Below are 18318 nucleotides of genomic sequence, written 5' to 3'. Positions count from 1 at the left end.
AATAAATAAAAATATTTTTCTATGTACATTAATATTTAAAAAATAAAGTAAAAAAAAATCTGATATATTCTTTTGAAAAATCGGGCATGAACGTCCATGTGACCTCTCCGGTGGAATGAATTCTGTGTTAGCGAATATCCCCTTAACAAGTCGGTGACATATTACATTATTACGTGTAAACACGATTTTTAAAACTAGTGGAAATAAATTTCGTTCCTGTTAGTTCCCGATCCGATTACTGCGTTCCCAGGTATTCAGAACGTAGATACGTAACCTTCGTAAGGTAGTTTGTTGCGCGAAGTGATTTGAAGATACGTCGGCTCGTAATGACGTTAGAGTATTTCCGTATCTCCCTCTCATATCTTGTAGATTTAGATTGTTTTGTGATTTTTAATTACTAAATTATTTGCTAAAACATGTATTTTTCAAACGTGATAACACCCCATTGAAAATGTACGAGTATTGTACAAATTTCACGTACGAAATTCATGCGTGTCACGTACGCAGCAACACACATTGTTTATTACTTACTAGCATATTATTATCGGGCCCAGATAAAAGCGGATGAGATATGTTTTTTAACTTTTCTACAAGAGTGAACGAACTACTTGCTTATTTAAAGAATGTGTATTTAAAATATATATAATATTTGTTAGTTGCTTAAAGGTTCGCCATTGCTAGTTCACGTTATATATCACCCAGATGACGCATAGGGTACTACATCGTATTCATAAGGGGTTAACTTGATCGATAATTATATGGATGTAGTTTTTTTTCTCCAAAATTTTCGATTTATGTAAGAGTGTAAATACCTACATATATAATTTTATAATAATATATATATATTTATAAGAAAGCAGATATTGAAATAATTATGTTATTATTATGTTATGTATTATGCTATTTATCTTAATTTACAAAGTGGAATCTCACTTTTTTTTATATAAAAATGAGTTACCTGGATTTGTCGATTTACTCAAATTTCTGGGAACGCAGACTTTTGTTTTACGTACTCTATCGTTGCATAATAAATGTTTTTTTCAAAAATCGGCACCATATTACGTGTTACGGGCAAAGTTTATGGATTTTGAAGGTTATTAATACCTCATTATTCACAAGCTCGGTTTAAGAAGGACCTACCGTATTATGTTTATTACCCAAATTACCAGTGAATAGATTGCAGGGAATTATCCACTTTATTCCTGTTGTGCACATCCTTCTCAGACGTGCCGTGATTGCCAAGTGGACACTTCAGAACAACGCTTCCCAGTGGAGTTTGCCATTATTTATTATCACAATCAAATTTCTACAGAAAGACTGAAAATTTTCGATTCCACATAATACACTGCTAAAAACACCGCACCATAATGCATTGCGTTAAAATAATATTTTATGAAATTCAAAACATCAAAAAATCCATTGAATATTATAATGCTTGATGCAATCATTTTGACAAATGTGTTATGTTATCAAATAATGTAGAATGTATACACATTGCAGAGACATAATAAGCAATACTTGCATTTACAAACTATATATCAAAATCACATTGAAAACAAATTATGAATATTTTGTTCTTTCATCAATATTTTGTTATTCTTATACGCGAAGATTGAACACCAGGCATAGTTAGTTAATTGGTGCTTCCCGGCTGATTTATAATGAAAGGTCGCAGATAAAACAGCGTCTCTCTCAGATGCTCGAGAGCCTTTGCCGATTTCAACATCCGACTGAAGATGGGAAGGGAGTCCCGTGTTTTAAGTATCGACGTCGATACAATAATCGCGGAGCTCGGTCATGGAAAGTTCCATGCCATCAGTTTCTTTTTCATCGCAGTTGCAATATTTTTCAATTCTATTACCGGTGCGATATACATATTCACCGCTCGCGACACCGAGTATCGCTGTTTTATTCCCGAGTGTGATGGGGCCGCAGACAGCGCGGGAACTCTCTTCCAACCTCCGTGGCTGGCCAACGTAGTACCGTATCGCGATAAAGTCCCATCGAAGTGCGAACAATATACCAAAAATGAAATATTGCTCGAAAGTGAAACGAACTCTACCGGTGTCTGTCATGTTGAAAATTACAACAACCAATCGACCCGGCAGTGTGACGAATGGGTTTACGGCACCGGAGACACAGTTATAAAGGAATTTAATATTCCGTGCCAGAAATGGAAGAGAACACTGGTGGGATCAATCAACAGCATAGGACAGTTTGTCTGTTTGTCTTTTAGTGGTTTGATTTCCGATAGCATCGGAAGACGCAGTGTTATGATCTATGCGACAGTTCTCAGTGGAATTATTGGCATGGCGCAGTCTTACGCAAGCGACTATTGGACTTTTCTGTTTTTTGAATTTTTGGTAAACGCCGTAGGCTCCGGCGCCTACAGCGCCAGCTTTGTTTTGGGAATCGAAATTATGGTCCCAGAGAAACGAGTGTATGCCAGTACAATCATGAATCTCGTATGCGGGGTGGCCACCATATCCCTCGGAGTCGCCGCCTGGTTGGTGCCGAACTGGAGGCATTTACTGCGAGTCACCTACCTTCCGTCGGTCGTCATGGTTCTCTCACTGTGGGCGTTCCCCGAGAGCATCAGGTGGCTGGTTGTCAAGGGAAGGAAATCGGAAGCCGGCGAAATAATAAAGAAGGCCGCTAAAATGAATAAAGTTACACTATCAGAAAAGGTATCCAAATATTTGGAACACATCAGCGCGGAAAATTTAATCAAAGATATCAATAAAAACAAAGATTCCACGAGCGCGGTGAAACCAGTCAGTAAACGAGTTCCGTTAAAATCTGTTCTCAGATCTCGCCCTTTACTAATAAGACTCGGGATTTGCGCCTGCTGTTGGATGACGAACGCTTTCGTTTACTACGGTCTTTCATTAAATGCCGTTTCAATAATGGGAAACGAGAATAATCCTTATTTAAACTTCATTTTGGTTTCTTTAGTGGAGTTACCCGCGCAGGGAATCGTGGTATTCATGTTGGACACGGCAGGGCGCCGCATCTGCTTGTGCTCTTCCCTGATCGGCAGCGCGCTCTCCTGCTTCGCCTTCATCTTGATCCCGTCCGGCCAGCAGCAGCTCAGCCTCGCCGCGTACCTATTCGGGAAGCTCTTCATCACGGTATCCTTCAACGTGGTGTACATCTACACGGCGGAACTGTTCCCCACGAGTCTGAGACACTCCATCCTCGCGTGCTGCTCCATGTTGGGCAGGTTTGGCAGCATGCTCGCTCCGCAGACGCCGCTACTGGAAGTGTATCTGCCCGAGTTGCCCATGATAATGTTCGGAGTGACCGCCATTCTGTCCGGTCTATCAATCTTAACATTTCCGGAAACCCTTCATATTAAACTTCCGGATACGATCGAAGAGGCGGAAAATATAGGAACTGCAAAAGCGAAACCGAGAGTTTTTTCGGAAAAATACCAACCGGCAGAAGAAGAAAGTAACTTAAATGACATCATTACCGATATTTCTTAACTGTTACCTGTTTAAATAACTTACTAGATCGACTGAGTTAATTATTTAAAGAAATATTATTTAATTTTATAGTATAAGTGTGTACCTGTAATTTAAAATAATAAATATTGATTGAAACAATGTTTTTTTTAAACGGATATTTCTTAATTCAACTATTTAAAATCTACTTTTTGACGCATTTATTATTATTATTTTACTGTGCATTCTCTAAGGCATTTAATTTTTCATAAAAAATACATCTTTTCAATAAATATTAATACATTCAATAATATCGTGGAAAATAATTTTAGGAACCTTGCCCCATAATACGTTACTAATAGGTATTACAGTCATCAAGAAAAAAAGAGAAGAAATATTCAACAAATTAGTATGTAACTTTATTTTATTTCAATATTCCATCAAACTACTTTCATAATAATACATAATATGTAAGACACACAAATACTTCCGTAAAACTATGGATGTACTCAATAAATTACCTACTGGATAATTGATGATAGAATTATTTTTAAAAATTAGAAAACGAAGTTTATAATGTATCGTGTATGTATTAGGTACATTAATTATTTAAGTTTGTGGTGATTTTTTCAGTTTTCCATATTACAGAGTTCGTACTATACTCGAGGGTTTCATTGTATCTAGAGATGTTTATAACTTTCAATCCATTGGATTCAACGACGGTTTCATCTTCTATATCTACACAGTCCTTGTAACTTATTTCTTCGTGTTTTCCTTTCAGTTCGAAAACTGTGAACTTATTAGTGTCCTGAATATCATTTTCTCCGTCTTCTTCACTGCCTTCAAACTCTAAATGTCGAACGAGGGTTTCAGTTTTAAAAGTCTTGTAAGACTTGGTATTGTGCTTATTATTCTTGTTTGTTTTGTCCTGTGTTTTTGTGTTTGCTTTTCTCTTGTTTGATTTTATAGAATTACGTATTCCGTCCACAATTTCCGACGGAGAGCATTGGCTGTCGAAAATATGATCATAAACGGATAAATCAACATCTTCAAGGTTAACATCGGCACGACTTCTACTTACAGGATCACTTTTCCGATATGCTGTGTTAGAAATAATTATATTCAAAGGTAAACGTTTTGGTTGTACGTTTGAGTAAAGTGTATTGCTGTAATTCGATTTCACGATGTTGCTGTTTTTGTGGAGAGAAGCGATGGAAAAATTATTTTCGTCTTGATCGGCTGTTGAAATATCACCAACCTTATTACGCTTGACAACCACACTTGGATACATTTTTGTGGACGTTTGCAAAATCTTATCACAATATAAACGTATATTTAGGCGTATGCCTTACGAAAAACAAAACTTTTTCTTTTTGTTTGAAAACAATTCCGTGAAAATCTCAAGTACCTAATATTCGCGCGGGTGTAAAAAGTTTTTGAAAAGTTTTCCTGTCACAAAATTAGTATTTTGTATTTGGAAAAAATATTCTGGTAGGTAGGTACTTATTTTAAGGTAGGTACTTTTTACGTTTGAATACGTACCTCCCAAAAAATAGGCACATGATAATGAATTTATTAAAAAAACTAAAGCTTTTTTCGCCTTCGTAGTGTAGGGGTAGCGCCTCTGGCTGCAATGCATAAGGTCAATAAAAATAATAGTTTTTTTTTTCAATTATTTTTTTTATTAAATGTTACCTGCCACTCGAAGCAAATGACTAATTACATTACCTTCATCGATTTTGTGCCCCGCAAACCTTTGGGATTCGATGCAAAAGGGACAGAACTTACCTTACGTACATGTCAGTTGTAGAAGATTTTGAAATAGGTGTCAGTGTACCTGTATTAAAATGTTTGAGAATAATCAGAAAATCAACTAAAAAAGGGGAAACAAACCTCCAAGTCGTTTCTTTATTCTGCTGATTTTAATCCTCGCTTTTTTTCTTTTTTTGTACCATTACAAATAAAAACAGATTATGTGAAAAAAAACATTTATTTTTTATAATCATATGTTTGAAAAAAAAAACCAGCCACAAGTACCTGGCACAATTCATTGAAATGAAAAATAAAATAAAAGCTCATCAACCTTCCCATGATAACTGTATATTTGGGAGAATTTAACTTTTTCTAATTGAGAAAATATATTTTCCTTAACATGAATAGAATATAAAGTAAAAACTAAATAAATCATTTTATTCCATCCATCAAAATAACACATTTTTTAACTCACGTGGTAAAATTAACATTTTAAACTTCACAAACAACAAAACAAAAACAAAACCTAAAGCAATAATACAATAGTATAATTTCGCCCTGTAAAAAAAGTAAGTCTGCATAAAGCAATGAATTGTCTTTAAATCCATGTCTGAAAAAGTCCTCCAATATCAGTAAAGTATGTATATGTTAATTTTTTTTAACTTTGTACTTTAGTACTTATACTTTAGTATTTATACTCGTATATATTTTTTAATGTAAGTAGTTTTTCAATATTTAATCAGACATTTAAAAGTTTGTTGAAACAGTTGAAAAATAAAACTTTACAATGATCAAGTTAAACTTATTATAGCCAAAATACTGTGTATCACTATCAAGTCTCGGACTATAATCGGTTATAGAGAAGTAAAACTTTAAAATGGATACAAACGTTTATAATATTATGCCGACTATATGTATGTCTATAAAGGTAGGGACTGACTCCTGTCTCCTGGCTCCTGCATTTCGTCGTAACGTAACATCCGAAACTATGGATGGAGCGCTCGGCTCGCTGTACTGATTTTATGAATGCTCGCATTGTAACGTGTTACGTTACGACGAAATGGCTCCGGTAAGACCTTACCATTATATAATATTTAATCACAAAACGCAGGGCATAAACCTAAGCTTAAATTGTATCATTTGTCATATATTTGTTAACAATAAACTATAATCTCTAATCAGAGCGATCTTTAAAAATATAAATAAATAAAACAAGGGTAAATTTAAGGGACACTTTTAGACTTGAAGTAGACAACATAAAAATAATATTTAATCACATAAGGCAGGATGTAAACCTTTGTTAAAATTATATCTAGATTTGTCATATATTTGTTTACAGTAAACTGTAATCTCTTCTGTAATCAGAGTGATCTTTAAAAATTAAAATAAATGAAATAAAAGTAAATTTGGGGGACACTTGTACACCTGAAATGGACAACATAAAACAATTATGCATATGTATATTATTTCACGTAGTAACAACCAAAATTATTTGCTTTTAATAGATTCTTTAACAAGCGCACTCTTCTTTTTCCGTTTTTGAGACGAATACATTAAAGTATCATCAGAAAGCCTTTTTACCGGGTTCCTGGCACGTGTGCTTCTCCTTTCCCCCGGGATAGTCGGGTTCTGACTATCCAAGGGTTCAGGTGGGGAGCAGGAGTATGTTCTTGACTTCTTGGTCCCCTGATTGCGGTATTTAAAGAAAAACGGAAGAAGGGTTGTCAACAAATCATGATTGACAAGGCGAGGTTGCTTTTCACTGCAAATTTAAAACATACATATTATTCCCTTTGAACCAATTAAAATTGCATATATTAATGAGAAATATTATGGTAAACAATGTAGCCTAAACACATACAATTTTTTTTGTGAAAATAGTGAAGAATAATTTTATTCAACTTTAATTATTTCTCGCATAAAATATTGCGTTACAATATTCCATCTTGTAAATGAAGGCGAATTCAAGAAGCTACAAGTGGTGTAAAACAGGGCAGTGAGAATGATCCTAATTGAAGAAATGTGAAATGCACTCAAAAGGATTGAAATAAAATTTAATATATACGCAAGAAACTCACTTTTTGGTGTTAATGCTTGTCTCATGGAAAAAGTTCAATTCCTCCAAGTACTTAACAATTTTATCTGTCGTCTTCCTCGAAACAGAGAGCTCAGATTTGAGGTTTTCAATGGAAACCGTCTCAAGCTTAAGGCAAACAACCAGCGCGTTGCGTAGAAGGCATTTTTCCTGTAAACAATATTATAGTTGGTCTGTTTATCAGGGACTCTTACAAATTAATAATACTATTCTAGTATTCATACAATAGATGCTTATATCACATAGGAGTTGAGAGTATGGAACCCCTTTGTCCCAATTTTTGCTGCTGCCATTTGCTGCTGTCCTCCTCCATTTCCTTTTTCATTTAGTAGTAATGTCCTTAGCCTTTCATTTCATCCTACTCCCGCATCCAAGAATCTAGAGCAGAGGACTGTTCGCCTTGTCTTCACATAATTGATGATCTAGTTAACACTACATTGACCCGATATGGCGCATCTAGCATCACAATAAATGAATTATTCTTCTCACATTTTCGCTGTGAAAACAGCAGAGACTGCTAACTTATTATGATAATATTAATTAAGTCCATAAGAATATTTACCTTTATTTGTGATTCCTGACTCTTAACAAAATCTGGATCGGAACAAATCAATGCAGAATCTTTAATAGCACATGTCAAGCAACAGTGTCGCCCCGCTTGTTGATCACCTGCGTGAAGGAAGCCGTAGCAAGGAGCGTGTTGAAATGTTTTACAGGACCTGAAACCAGAAGAAAATATTAGTACACATCAAACAAGAGAGGCTCTCTATGCGGCAGAGAGGAGAAAAGCAAGAGGTCAGAGTCCAATCAGATGGAAGACCGAGTCCAAAGTATGACTGGAGTGACGCTAAACAACGCTAACGATCCAGAGGATTGGAGATTGTCCAGCAACAGTTCATGCTGGACGAGAAGTAATGGGTAGATAGATGTGAAGTCATTACTTATACTAGCAGAACAAATAAGTATTTAAATCTACCAAAAAAATCATTTATCTTCTTCTAACCTTTATCCACACCCCAATGGTGCATAGGGCACTGCATCGTCTAGAAGCAGTGTTATCTTGATCGTTAAATACACGAAGGAAAGGTGATCAGCTTTCCGCTTCAGGTACCAGTCCAGGGTCATATTAAATAAATATTAGACCGAAAAAATCACTAATATTTATTTTGACCCTCTTAGGAATTGAACCCGGGACCTCCAGCATGGTAGCCTAGCGCGCTAACCACTACACTATGGAGGCGGACAAAATCCTGGACATTTATCTGTATAAGTATTTTTATATGAATGTTCTATATTTCAAGCAATAACAAAAAACAAACACAATTCGAGTATCAAAATACATTAAAAGTATAAAAATATATTATTTTTTGACATCTCATCAAAGATGAAGAAGAATATGGAAGTCTGGGCATTTACGGGGCTTACGACCGTCATAGGCTGGTTTAAGTGATCACTTTACACACGTGTAACATTCACCAATTCTACCCATTATTGACAACCACACTACTCAAATTCTTGGAAGTTTTATATATATGAACCAATTTAGAAACTTTGTTCTTGAATCACTAGAACTTCACTAGAGACATCTATTGGTGAGATGTAAAGAAGCTTTTTTATTAAGCAGAAACTCTTATATTAGTATGTGAGATCCGAATCCTGGATTATAATCACACACATGAGAAACGCCAGAAAATACCATTTTCATTTTTATTATTAAGCTTATAATTTGACCAGATAATTTATTTACAACATTTTGAGTGTGTCCAAATACTTGTTCACAAAATCTGGATTATCTCCAATTACAGGAGTTATTTTCATATTATTTTTTGACATCTCATCAAAGATGAAGAAGAATATGGAAGTCTGGGCATTTACGGGGCTGACGACCGTCATAGGCTGGTTTAAGTGATCACTTTACACACGTGTAACATTCACCAATTCTACCCATTATTGACAACCACACTACTCAAATTCTTGGAAGTTTTATATATATGAACCAATTTAGAAACTTTGTTCTTGAATCACTAGAACTTCACTAGAGACATCTATTGGTGAGATGTAAAGAAGCTTTTTTATTAAGCAGAAACTCTTATATTAGTATGTGAGATCCGAATCCTGGATTATAATCACACACATGAGAAACGCCAGAAAATACCATTTTCATTTTTATTATTAAGCTTATAATTTGACCAGATAATTTATTTACAACATTTTGAGTGTGTCCAAATACTTGTTCACAAAATCTGGATTATCTCCAATTACAGGAGTTATTTTCATATTATTTTTTGACATCTCATCAAAGATGAAGAAGAATATGGAAGTCTGGGCATTTACGGGGCTTACGACCGTCATAGGCTGGTTTAAGTGATCACTTTACACACGTGTAACATTCACCAATTCTACCCATTATTGACAACCACACTACTCAAATTCTTGGAAGTTTTATATATATGAACCAATTTAGAAACTTTGTTCTTGAATCACTAGAACTTCACTAGAGACATCTATTGGTGAGATGTAAAGAAGCTTTTTTATTAAGCAGAAACTCTTATATTAGTATGTGAGATCCGAATCCTGGATTATAATCACACACATGAGAAACGCCAGAAAATACCATTTTCATTTTTATTATTAAGCTTATAATTTGACCAGATAATTTATTTACAACATTTTGAGTGTGTCCAAATACTTGTTCACAAAATCTGGATTATCTCCAATTACAGGAGTTATTTTCATATTATTTTTTGACATCTCATCAAAGATGAAGAAGAATATGGAAGTCTGGGCATTTACGGGGCTTACGACCGTCATAGGCTGGTTTAAGTGATCACTTTACACACGTGTAACATTCACCAATTCTACCCATTATTGACAACCACACTACTCAAATTCTTGGAAGTTTTATATATATGAACCAATTTAGAAACTTTGTTCTTGAATCACTAGAACTTCACTAGAGACATCTATTGGTGAGATGTAAAGAAGCTTTTTTATTAAGCAGAAACTCTTATATTAGTATGTGAGATCCGAATCCTGGATTATAATCACACACATGAGAAACGCCAGAAAATACCATTTTCATTTTTATTATTAAGCTTATAATTTGACCAGATAATTTATTTACAACATTTTGAGTGTGTCCAAATACTTGTTCACAAAATCTGGATTATCTCCAATTACAGGAGTTATTTTCATAAATGGGTAGAATTGGTGAATGTTACACGTGTGTAAAGTGATCACTTAAACCAGCCTATGACGGTCGTAAGCCCCGTAAATGCCCAGACTTCCATATTCTTCTTCATCTTTGATGAGATGTCAAAAAATAATATGAAAATAACTCCTGTAATTGGAGATAATCCAGATTTTGTGAACAAGTATTTGGACACACTCAAAATGTTGTATATAAAAATATACTTAAACATCTAGCCCGATCCTACTCCCCCACGTTTTCCTTGTTTTCATCAATTTACAGTTTCATAAATATTCAATATTGTATCATTCATACTTTTACATATACAAGCACTATCTGTCCTCTTATTTCAAACAGCTGTGTAAGGTAAAATAATCATAATCTGTTTTTAGTTGGTTAAAAGATATTTCTTCAAAGCAATAAGCCCGCCAATGTATATTTGCAAGTATTCCATACAAGACGTTTTATGAATAAATAAAACATTTTTGTTCAGAAAGAAATGTTCTTGAATTAAAAAAACTATGCATAAAGAGGGAATGAAAATGAATTTAACTTTGAAAGTACTCATCTTAAGGAAGTGTCTGTACCACCCCTGGATTGTTCTCCCAAGTTTTGTAAGCACTTTGACCAAATCTGATTTTTTTTATACTTACTGGCATTGTATTGTATCTGTTTTAAACTCTCTTCCACAACAACAGGATAAATTCACTTCATCTCCACCACCAGCTAGTTTTTCTATAAGAAAATATATAATACCCATTAATCATCAGATAGTTAAATTAGTGGATAAACACATAGACCTTTTCGTGAGTAATATAACAATTTGTAATTGAAAATATTGAAGCAAAAAGGACACAACTCTGTTTTCAAAACGTAAATAATTTTACAAGGGCAGCTGGGATGGGATGCAGCTGGCTTTACGAGGGATGTCCGACTTTCTCTGGGGTTCTTTTTACATGATTTTTTTTCATAAAATCAATGTGTTATAAAGATAGAAAGTATGTTAAAATAATTTAATAAAAAAAAGAACACCAATTTGAAATATTTTTCAACTATGACAAAATTACACACAAATATCCACAGATGTCATTGCTTATACAAGTTACATCATACCAACTGACAGACTTCGACGTTCATTAACGTCGATACTCCTTTAAGGAAAATTCGCACTGACGTTCATTTACGTCCATACTCCCGGACAGGTCAACTGAACACACAACTAACCCTTTCGAAGCGTACTATGTAGTGTAAACCACAAAATGTAATTTTTTAGAAGGATTTAAACATATTTTGTCCGATACATTAGTACTAGAGGACTCGGAGTTAAGCGTCTGAGAAAAAACGTAAATAATTGCATCCCAATTGTTAAGTCAGAGTTAAAGATAGTAATGACGAAAGATGAAATATACACAAAACATTTGAATATTTTAATTTAAACGTCAAATTGTGGCTTACAATAGTAAATGCAGGAGTGGTCAGTGTAACAAAAAATAATTACATTGATATGATGAATGGTTTAGAATTAAATAGGTTTTTATTGAACCAATTTGGTTTAAGGGCTAATAAGTAGCATATTTGTCATTGCTTCATTTACCTTATCCTACAGTCTACCTCTCTAAAGCATAATCCTATTATAGATTGTTCTATATGAGAAATCAAAGAGAATCTAGAGCTAATGTTTATTCACTATCTCACATAGTGCTATTTTGGTTTCTTCCAAAGTTTAGTAGACATCATAAAATAAATATTTTTCTCTACTCACGGGGAAGGATATTGAGAGAAAGTTTTTTCAATCTCTCAACATTTTTATTCACTTCATTGTTATTATTTTTCGGTGGGATATTTATATCCTTCTCCTGAAACCAAAAATCTAGATTAAGACTATGTTAATATTACAAGGATAGTATTTAACGGCAGAATATAAAACAATATATGGATGAACTTTTTAAACGTTGAAAATTTCTGCCGATTGCTCTGTAGATGGCAGAACTCAATTAAAAAATACTGCAAAATTAAAATAAATTAAAATTATTTTTGAGGAAATCACCACACGTTAAATTTATCTCAATTAATACATCTAGGTTACTTTAAAATCTTGGAAAGATGAACTTTGGGTGACACAACTTTGGGTATTCAGGTTGGAGGTAGCGATCTGCATAGTTCTATTGTAACCCAAAGTTACATCTTGCCCACTTGCCCTATGTCTTTTATAAACCTGAAAGTGAGCAGAGGTAGGTATATTATATTATATAAAGGTAATAATAACTGCGAATCATACTTGAAAATCAAACAGATTAGTTGTATTAAATAGATGTTCCACAGATTGTTGGGACATATCGTGTACTTCTTCATTGTCACTCTAAAAACAAAAGAAAGGAGGTAAATTATTCAAAAATACTACATATATAAAATTAAACAGTAGATACCGCCACAGAGACGAGGAAGGTTAAAAAAGAATATATATATATATATATATATATATATATATATATATATATATATATATATATATATATATATATTTATGTAAGGGTATTTGGAGGACACACTTTATACACTAAAGAAATAGATTGAACACTTATATTTACATACACACATATAATGTTTTTGTAAACTCTTTGTATCTTTGGTTTATAGTGTGCTACTTATGTATCTAGCAACTAGCATATCAACCAGATCCAGATAATCACCTGCAGAGGCCTCTGTCAAGAACTTACTTATACAGTGAAACCTCTATCTATCGTTTTTAAAGGGACCTTTTAAAATAAAATATGAATGCGGGAAAACAATGAATACGGGATTAAGAGGTCAATACGCAAGTAGATATGACCGAGTAAAGATACCGTCCTTGCAATCTGTATAACCATTCATAGGCTAAAATTCTAAGAAGAATACAGGTTTCAGATACAGATGTATTTATTTAAAAAAATACAAACCTGAATAGAATTTTAAAAAAAACTAAAGTTTATTGATCAAAATTTGTATTTTTACTGTTTTATTTTCGTAAGTCAATACATAGTATATTTTCGGCTTTGTAAATAGCAGCAATTTTTTTCAGCATTGGTTATTGAATGTGCGTTGTAGAAAGTTTTCTTTGAAAGAGTGTGCATGCGTCTGGAACTCAGGCACAGGCAGTGGCTCCTTTTCATCAATATCGACCTTTCCTGCTATCGGTTGCAAGCTTTCGATAGTTTCTATCCCATACGTTGCCGTTGAATGTAAAAAAATTGAAAAGAATGTAAAAAAACAGACAAAATGTATCAAGTATGCAGCTTAATTCGAACGATAAATGCGGTAAATGGTGATAGAGAAACGATCGATGCGGTTTAGTATGAAATGAATTCGGGATAGAAGAAATAAACGACACATCCGGGAAAACGATTATTCGGAACGATAGATAGAGGTTTCACTGTATATGTATATGGTTTCTTTTTTTAACTTCCCATTCTTCATTGCAATAAATTATTCATATTTACTTGTGTTGGAAAGAGAAATACACAATAAAAGTTTCAGAGTAATCACAAATTACATTGTGTCATCTTAATGATTTTAAACTACATACATAGTTCTCAAGAATATAAGTTTTTAAAATAATTAAAACAAGATTTCATAATGGCACAGTCTTGTGTAAATGTCACAAACCATTTTAAATATGGTGATAAGAAAAAAAAAAAGATTTTTCTTATACATACTTGTTCCAAAACTGTTCTAGGATTGTTCTCAATACTGTCAAATTGCGGAAAATATCCATCATCATTGGGAATTTCTGGAGAATCATACTAAAAATAACATATTTAAAAAATAATACATCCATAATAAGTAATTGGTCGACTATCTTTAAAATCCCTATAATTTAATAATTTTTAATTTTAAAATCCGAAGGTATAATGGATATATCAATGATTAAACTTTTTACATTTAATATAGGATAAAAACAATGCAACAGAGTGGCTTCACTATGTGTCAAAAAAAAAGAAAATGACAATTGAAATTATTGACTTTTCAGATACAAGTACAAAAACCCCAGAGGATGTAAAATCTGATATTCCCCCTCTGTTTATATTCCATTACAAGGTTGAGAGTCGAGGAAAATCTATAATTTTACAACAGGATTATTGGAATAAACGCATATCTAAGAAAATAATATATTATTTACGTACTACTGGTGACAAATATGTTGAATTTTTCATTGTTTCACTCTCTACAGGAACTCTCCCTTCATTATCAGAAATCTGAAAAAAAAACACTATAATTACTAGAAGAAAAGATATGACAGAATAGTTATCAAAATGACTGATTGTTGTATAATTGCATACGACGCAATGTGGATTCTTAATTTATTAATCTCTTTCTGTTACATGTATCGAGAACAGTTAAAGCAACAAACAACTAAAGGCAAGCAGCAAGCAACCAGCAGCAAAACCTAAGAACTCAGTCATTTGGCCAACCAAACCACAAAATCTTCTTTCTCATTTAATTTTTTCAACTAGTACTTCTCTTAGCCAGTCAGTATCATTTATCAACTGGAAGGGAAATCATAAGCCAACTGTGAATGCTACCTTAAAATAAATAAACAAATTTTAAGAGACCATTCAAGGATTAGAATAAAGTTTTAAACATTCTTTACTTCCATATTGTTATCTTCTTGTACATCCTCAGAAGTTACAGGCGACATTGGAGCTGTAGTAATTTTATTGCAGGTGACCATCTTCATGAGATGGCATGGAGTGCTGACAAATCCTATCAACATGTTTTTGAAGTTTTCTCTTTCAAAGTACTCTTCGTTAGAATAAACGTTGAAACCCGCTGGCTCATAATCCGATGGTGTTACTAAAAGTATTCATATTGTTATTGAACAGCATAGTTAGGGCAAATTCTAATTTTACATTACTAATTATTTTGTAAGGATATATTAGAAAATGTAATGACAACAATTCTCAAACCTTCGTCGTAATAGTGCAATTTCATAAAAATCTCATATTTTTCAGGTAAAGGCTCATATGAGTCTAAAACACTATTGCATCCTTTAAGGATACTCATGGCAGCTTCTCGTATAGGCGAATTATTACTATAAAGAAATAAATACAATAAAAGCCAATTAATTGAACTTAGTAATAAAGGGGATGTAAATTCGAAAATTAATTTGAATTCATTCATTCAAACCCTTATCAGCACCCCGATGGTGCATAGGGCACTGCATCATATAAACACAGTGTTATATTGATCGCTAACCCACGAAGGAAAGGTGATCAGCCTTCCGCTTCAGGTACCAGTCCAGGGTAATATTGAATAAATATTAGAGTGAAAAATCATTTATATTTATTTGACCCCCCCTGGGAATCGAACCCGGGACCTCCAGAACGGTTGCCGAGCGTGCTGACCATTACACTACAGAGGCGGACAGTAATTTGAATGACAATATAATTATATTTTTTAAATAAAATAAAATTGCAATAATTTCCCACAAACAAACTACAAACTGATGTGCAGCGATGTTTACAAGGTAATTAAAAAAAAAAAAAAATCGCAGTAGACATTAGGTTAGAAATAGAGTAGCAGTTTGAAACAGTCAGAGTCGACTGCTTCAATCAACCACCGCAGTTCTACTGCACCTATCGAATATGATTTCTCAAAACCCAATACAAGTTGCTTTATGTACTAATGTGTAAAGGCAACTAGCCGTTACTAAAGTTGCAGCTGTTTGACTCAAAGCATTCTTATAACTGGTCTCTATCATATACAATCATAAATTTTGCACTATCTCTTTTCTTTACCGAGATATTTATTATGCAAATAGCCGCAAAATCATATTAATTTGATACATGTTTTGGTAAAAAGCATCATTTTGAGTTAAATCAAAACTCGTTTATCTCAAAATTACTCTCATTAACATGTGGCTATTTGCCTTTGCACATTAATGTATCATTGAATATTTACATGTTTTTAAAATCAATGGCAGATCAGTCTGGGCAGAAAAGTGAATTTTACACTTTGTACCAAGTGATTACAAACAGGCCAATCACAAATCTAGATATTTTAGCTCTCACAAAACATATCATTATTACTCTTTTTATCGAAAATATTTTAAAATATTATAATTAATAAACCATGAAAATACACAAAAAAAATATTAAAACTTACTATTGACTTGCCTCAACTATGTTATTATCTGGTTTATACTTGAATGAGAACTTATATTCCTCTACTAGCGTCCTTGGTTCTGTATCACAATCGTAAAAACTTAATATAATTGTCCGCAACTGAAATTCAATCCAATAAGAATGTTACACATTTTGATCAATTGAATACAAACGAGTTACTTAGTAAATTACATGCCATTTCTAACAAATTGCATATTTAAATATTACAAAGTAATAATGATTTTTTTAAACCCCTAGTGTGATTTGCCCCAATACAATTCAGGTGGGTATTTTGCTGACACAGTGATTTGCCCGAATCTGGTTCGGGCACATCGCACACTAAATTTTTTATGGCGATTTGCCCGAATCCATCTCGGGTCATTCTAGATATATCGTAGTCTAGATATATCCATTCTAGTCTAGATATATCTATTCTTGCTGTTTTTTTTATTATTTCCTAATATTGTTTATTTATGTTTTTATACTGATTTATTATATTTCAAATATGATAAAAAAAACATAATAGTGAAAAAAAAGGGTGGCTTTTTTGACCCACTTTTTTCAAAGAGGTTGACCACTGAAGAGATTAATAAAAGAAAAATGCAGTAAATATGATATATAATAAAAATGATATAATTTTATCATATGATAGAATAATTATATCTGTCGACTGCCATCACAGGAAGAGTTAAGTGCTGGTGCTATAAATAAAATACAAAATACACAAACTTGTTAAATTAAAAGTAAATAAATAAACTTACGTATTTCTTATCAATCGCATCTTGGAAACCTGATATCCAAGTATTAAATAAATTAGCTTCAGGTGAATTAGACTTCTTTTTAATAATTGGTATATTTATACCATCGGATTTTTCAAAAATAAATGCGGTTTTCGGGAATACACCTCTATTGTACAAAACTGTACTGAGGGAAATCGTGCTGAACGTTTTTAAAAATTCAACAGAACCGGCATAACTTTTCTTTGCGTGTAAATGAAATTCCTTGAGCCATTTCCTAAGCTGAAAATATTAATAATGTGAAATATTTCGATGCTAACAGTAATTCAAATTTCGTCTGCAAATAACATGTGTTAAATGTCAACAAACAGTACATTAAATAATATTGTTGTACAGTCTACATAGTTAAGTGGAAATTTTACATTTATTGCAGCATATAAGAATAATACATTTTAATAGTAATTTGACTAAACCAAAAAATATATAACTGTTGAATGTTTTACTTCATTCATCATCAACAATAACAGCGTTACAGCAAAAAATATTGAAATCAGACAATCGAAAGCATCTATTTCTTCCAATAAAAAATACGTGATTATTTATTACCTCAGTCTCGGGTTTCAAACACATTCCCGTCATCTTCGGATTGTTTTACAAATCCATAAAATAATATATTTGTTAGAAGGCAGACCAAAAGAAAACTTACAAGTGAAATTGAAAATACTAAACGATCAAAGAGCTGCGCAGATTTTCACAGATTTCCCGCCATCTTATTTCACTTTTTATTTGGCGTTAACAATTAGCTTTTATAGCCAAGTGTTTTTGTATGGTAATTGCACCTACCCATTTAAATTTGATATAGGGGAGCTTTGTTAAAAAATGTTTCTAAAGTAAATAAAAATATAAAAATATTATGAAGAGGTAGTAAAGGGGAATCTGTGTATTGAGGTAAATATTT

At 33.0% G+C, this 18318-nt stretch overlaps 2 protein-coding genes across 2 annotated transcripts; one reads left to right on the top strand and one right to left on the bottom strand.

The window, feature by feature from the left end:
* The first annotated feature begins 1699 nt into the window (after nucleotides 1-1699).
* Nucleotides 1700-5426, top strand: LOC148308435 (organic cation transporter protein-like). The gene has a single exon (XM_088261777.1). The coding sequence runs from the start codon at nucleotides 1737-1739 to the stop codon at nucleotides 3486-3488; it is 1752 nt and encodes a 583-aa protein (XP_088117903.1). The 5' UTR covers nucleotides 1700-1736; the 3' UTR covers nucleotides 3489-5426.
* LOC148308434 (uncharacterized) lies at nucleotides 5421-18148 on the bottom strand. Its single transcript, XM_088261776.1, has 13 exons — nucleotides 17967-18148; nucleotides 17385-17642; nucleotides 16625-16743; nucleotides 15427-15551; nucleotides 15111-15313; nucleotides 14644-14715; nucleotides 14176-14262; nucleotides 12762-12842; nucleotides 12246-12339; nucleotides 11137-11218; nucleotides 7856-8012; nucleotides 7277-7443; nucleotides 5421-6960 (listed from the first exon to the last, which is right to left on the bottom strand). The coding sequence occupies exons 1-13, from the start codon at nucleotides 17997-17999 to the stop codon at nucleotides 6687-6689; spliced, it is 1752 nt and encodes a 583-aa protein (XP_088117902.1). The 5' UTR covers nucleotides 18000-18148; the 3' UTR covers nucleotides 5421-6686.
* Nucleotides 18149-18318: the final 170 nt, after the last annotated feature.

This window comes from Brachycentrus maculatus, unplaced genomic scaffold, assembly GCF_059751285.1.
Source record: "Brachycentrus maculatus isolate JH-2025_06_01 unplaced genomic scaffold, ASM5975128v1 h1tg000166l, whole genome shotgun sequence".
Taxonomy (NCBI): domain Eukaryota; kingdom Metazoa; phylum Arthropoda; class Insecta; order Trichoptera; family Brachycentridae; genus Brachycentrus; species Brachycentrus maculatus.
The sequence above is the reverse complement of the archived record's forward strand: the minus strand, read 5'-3'. Positions and strand labels throughout refer to the sequence as shown.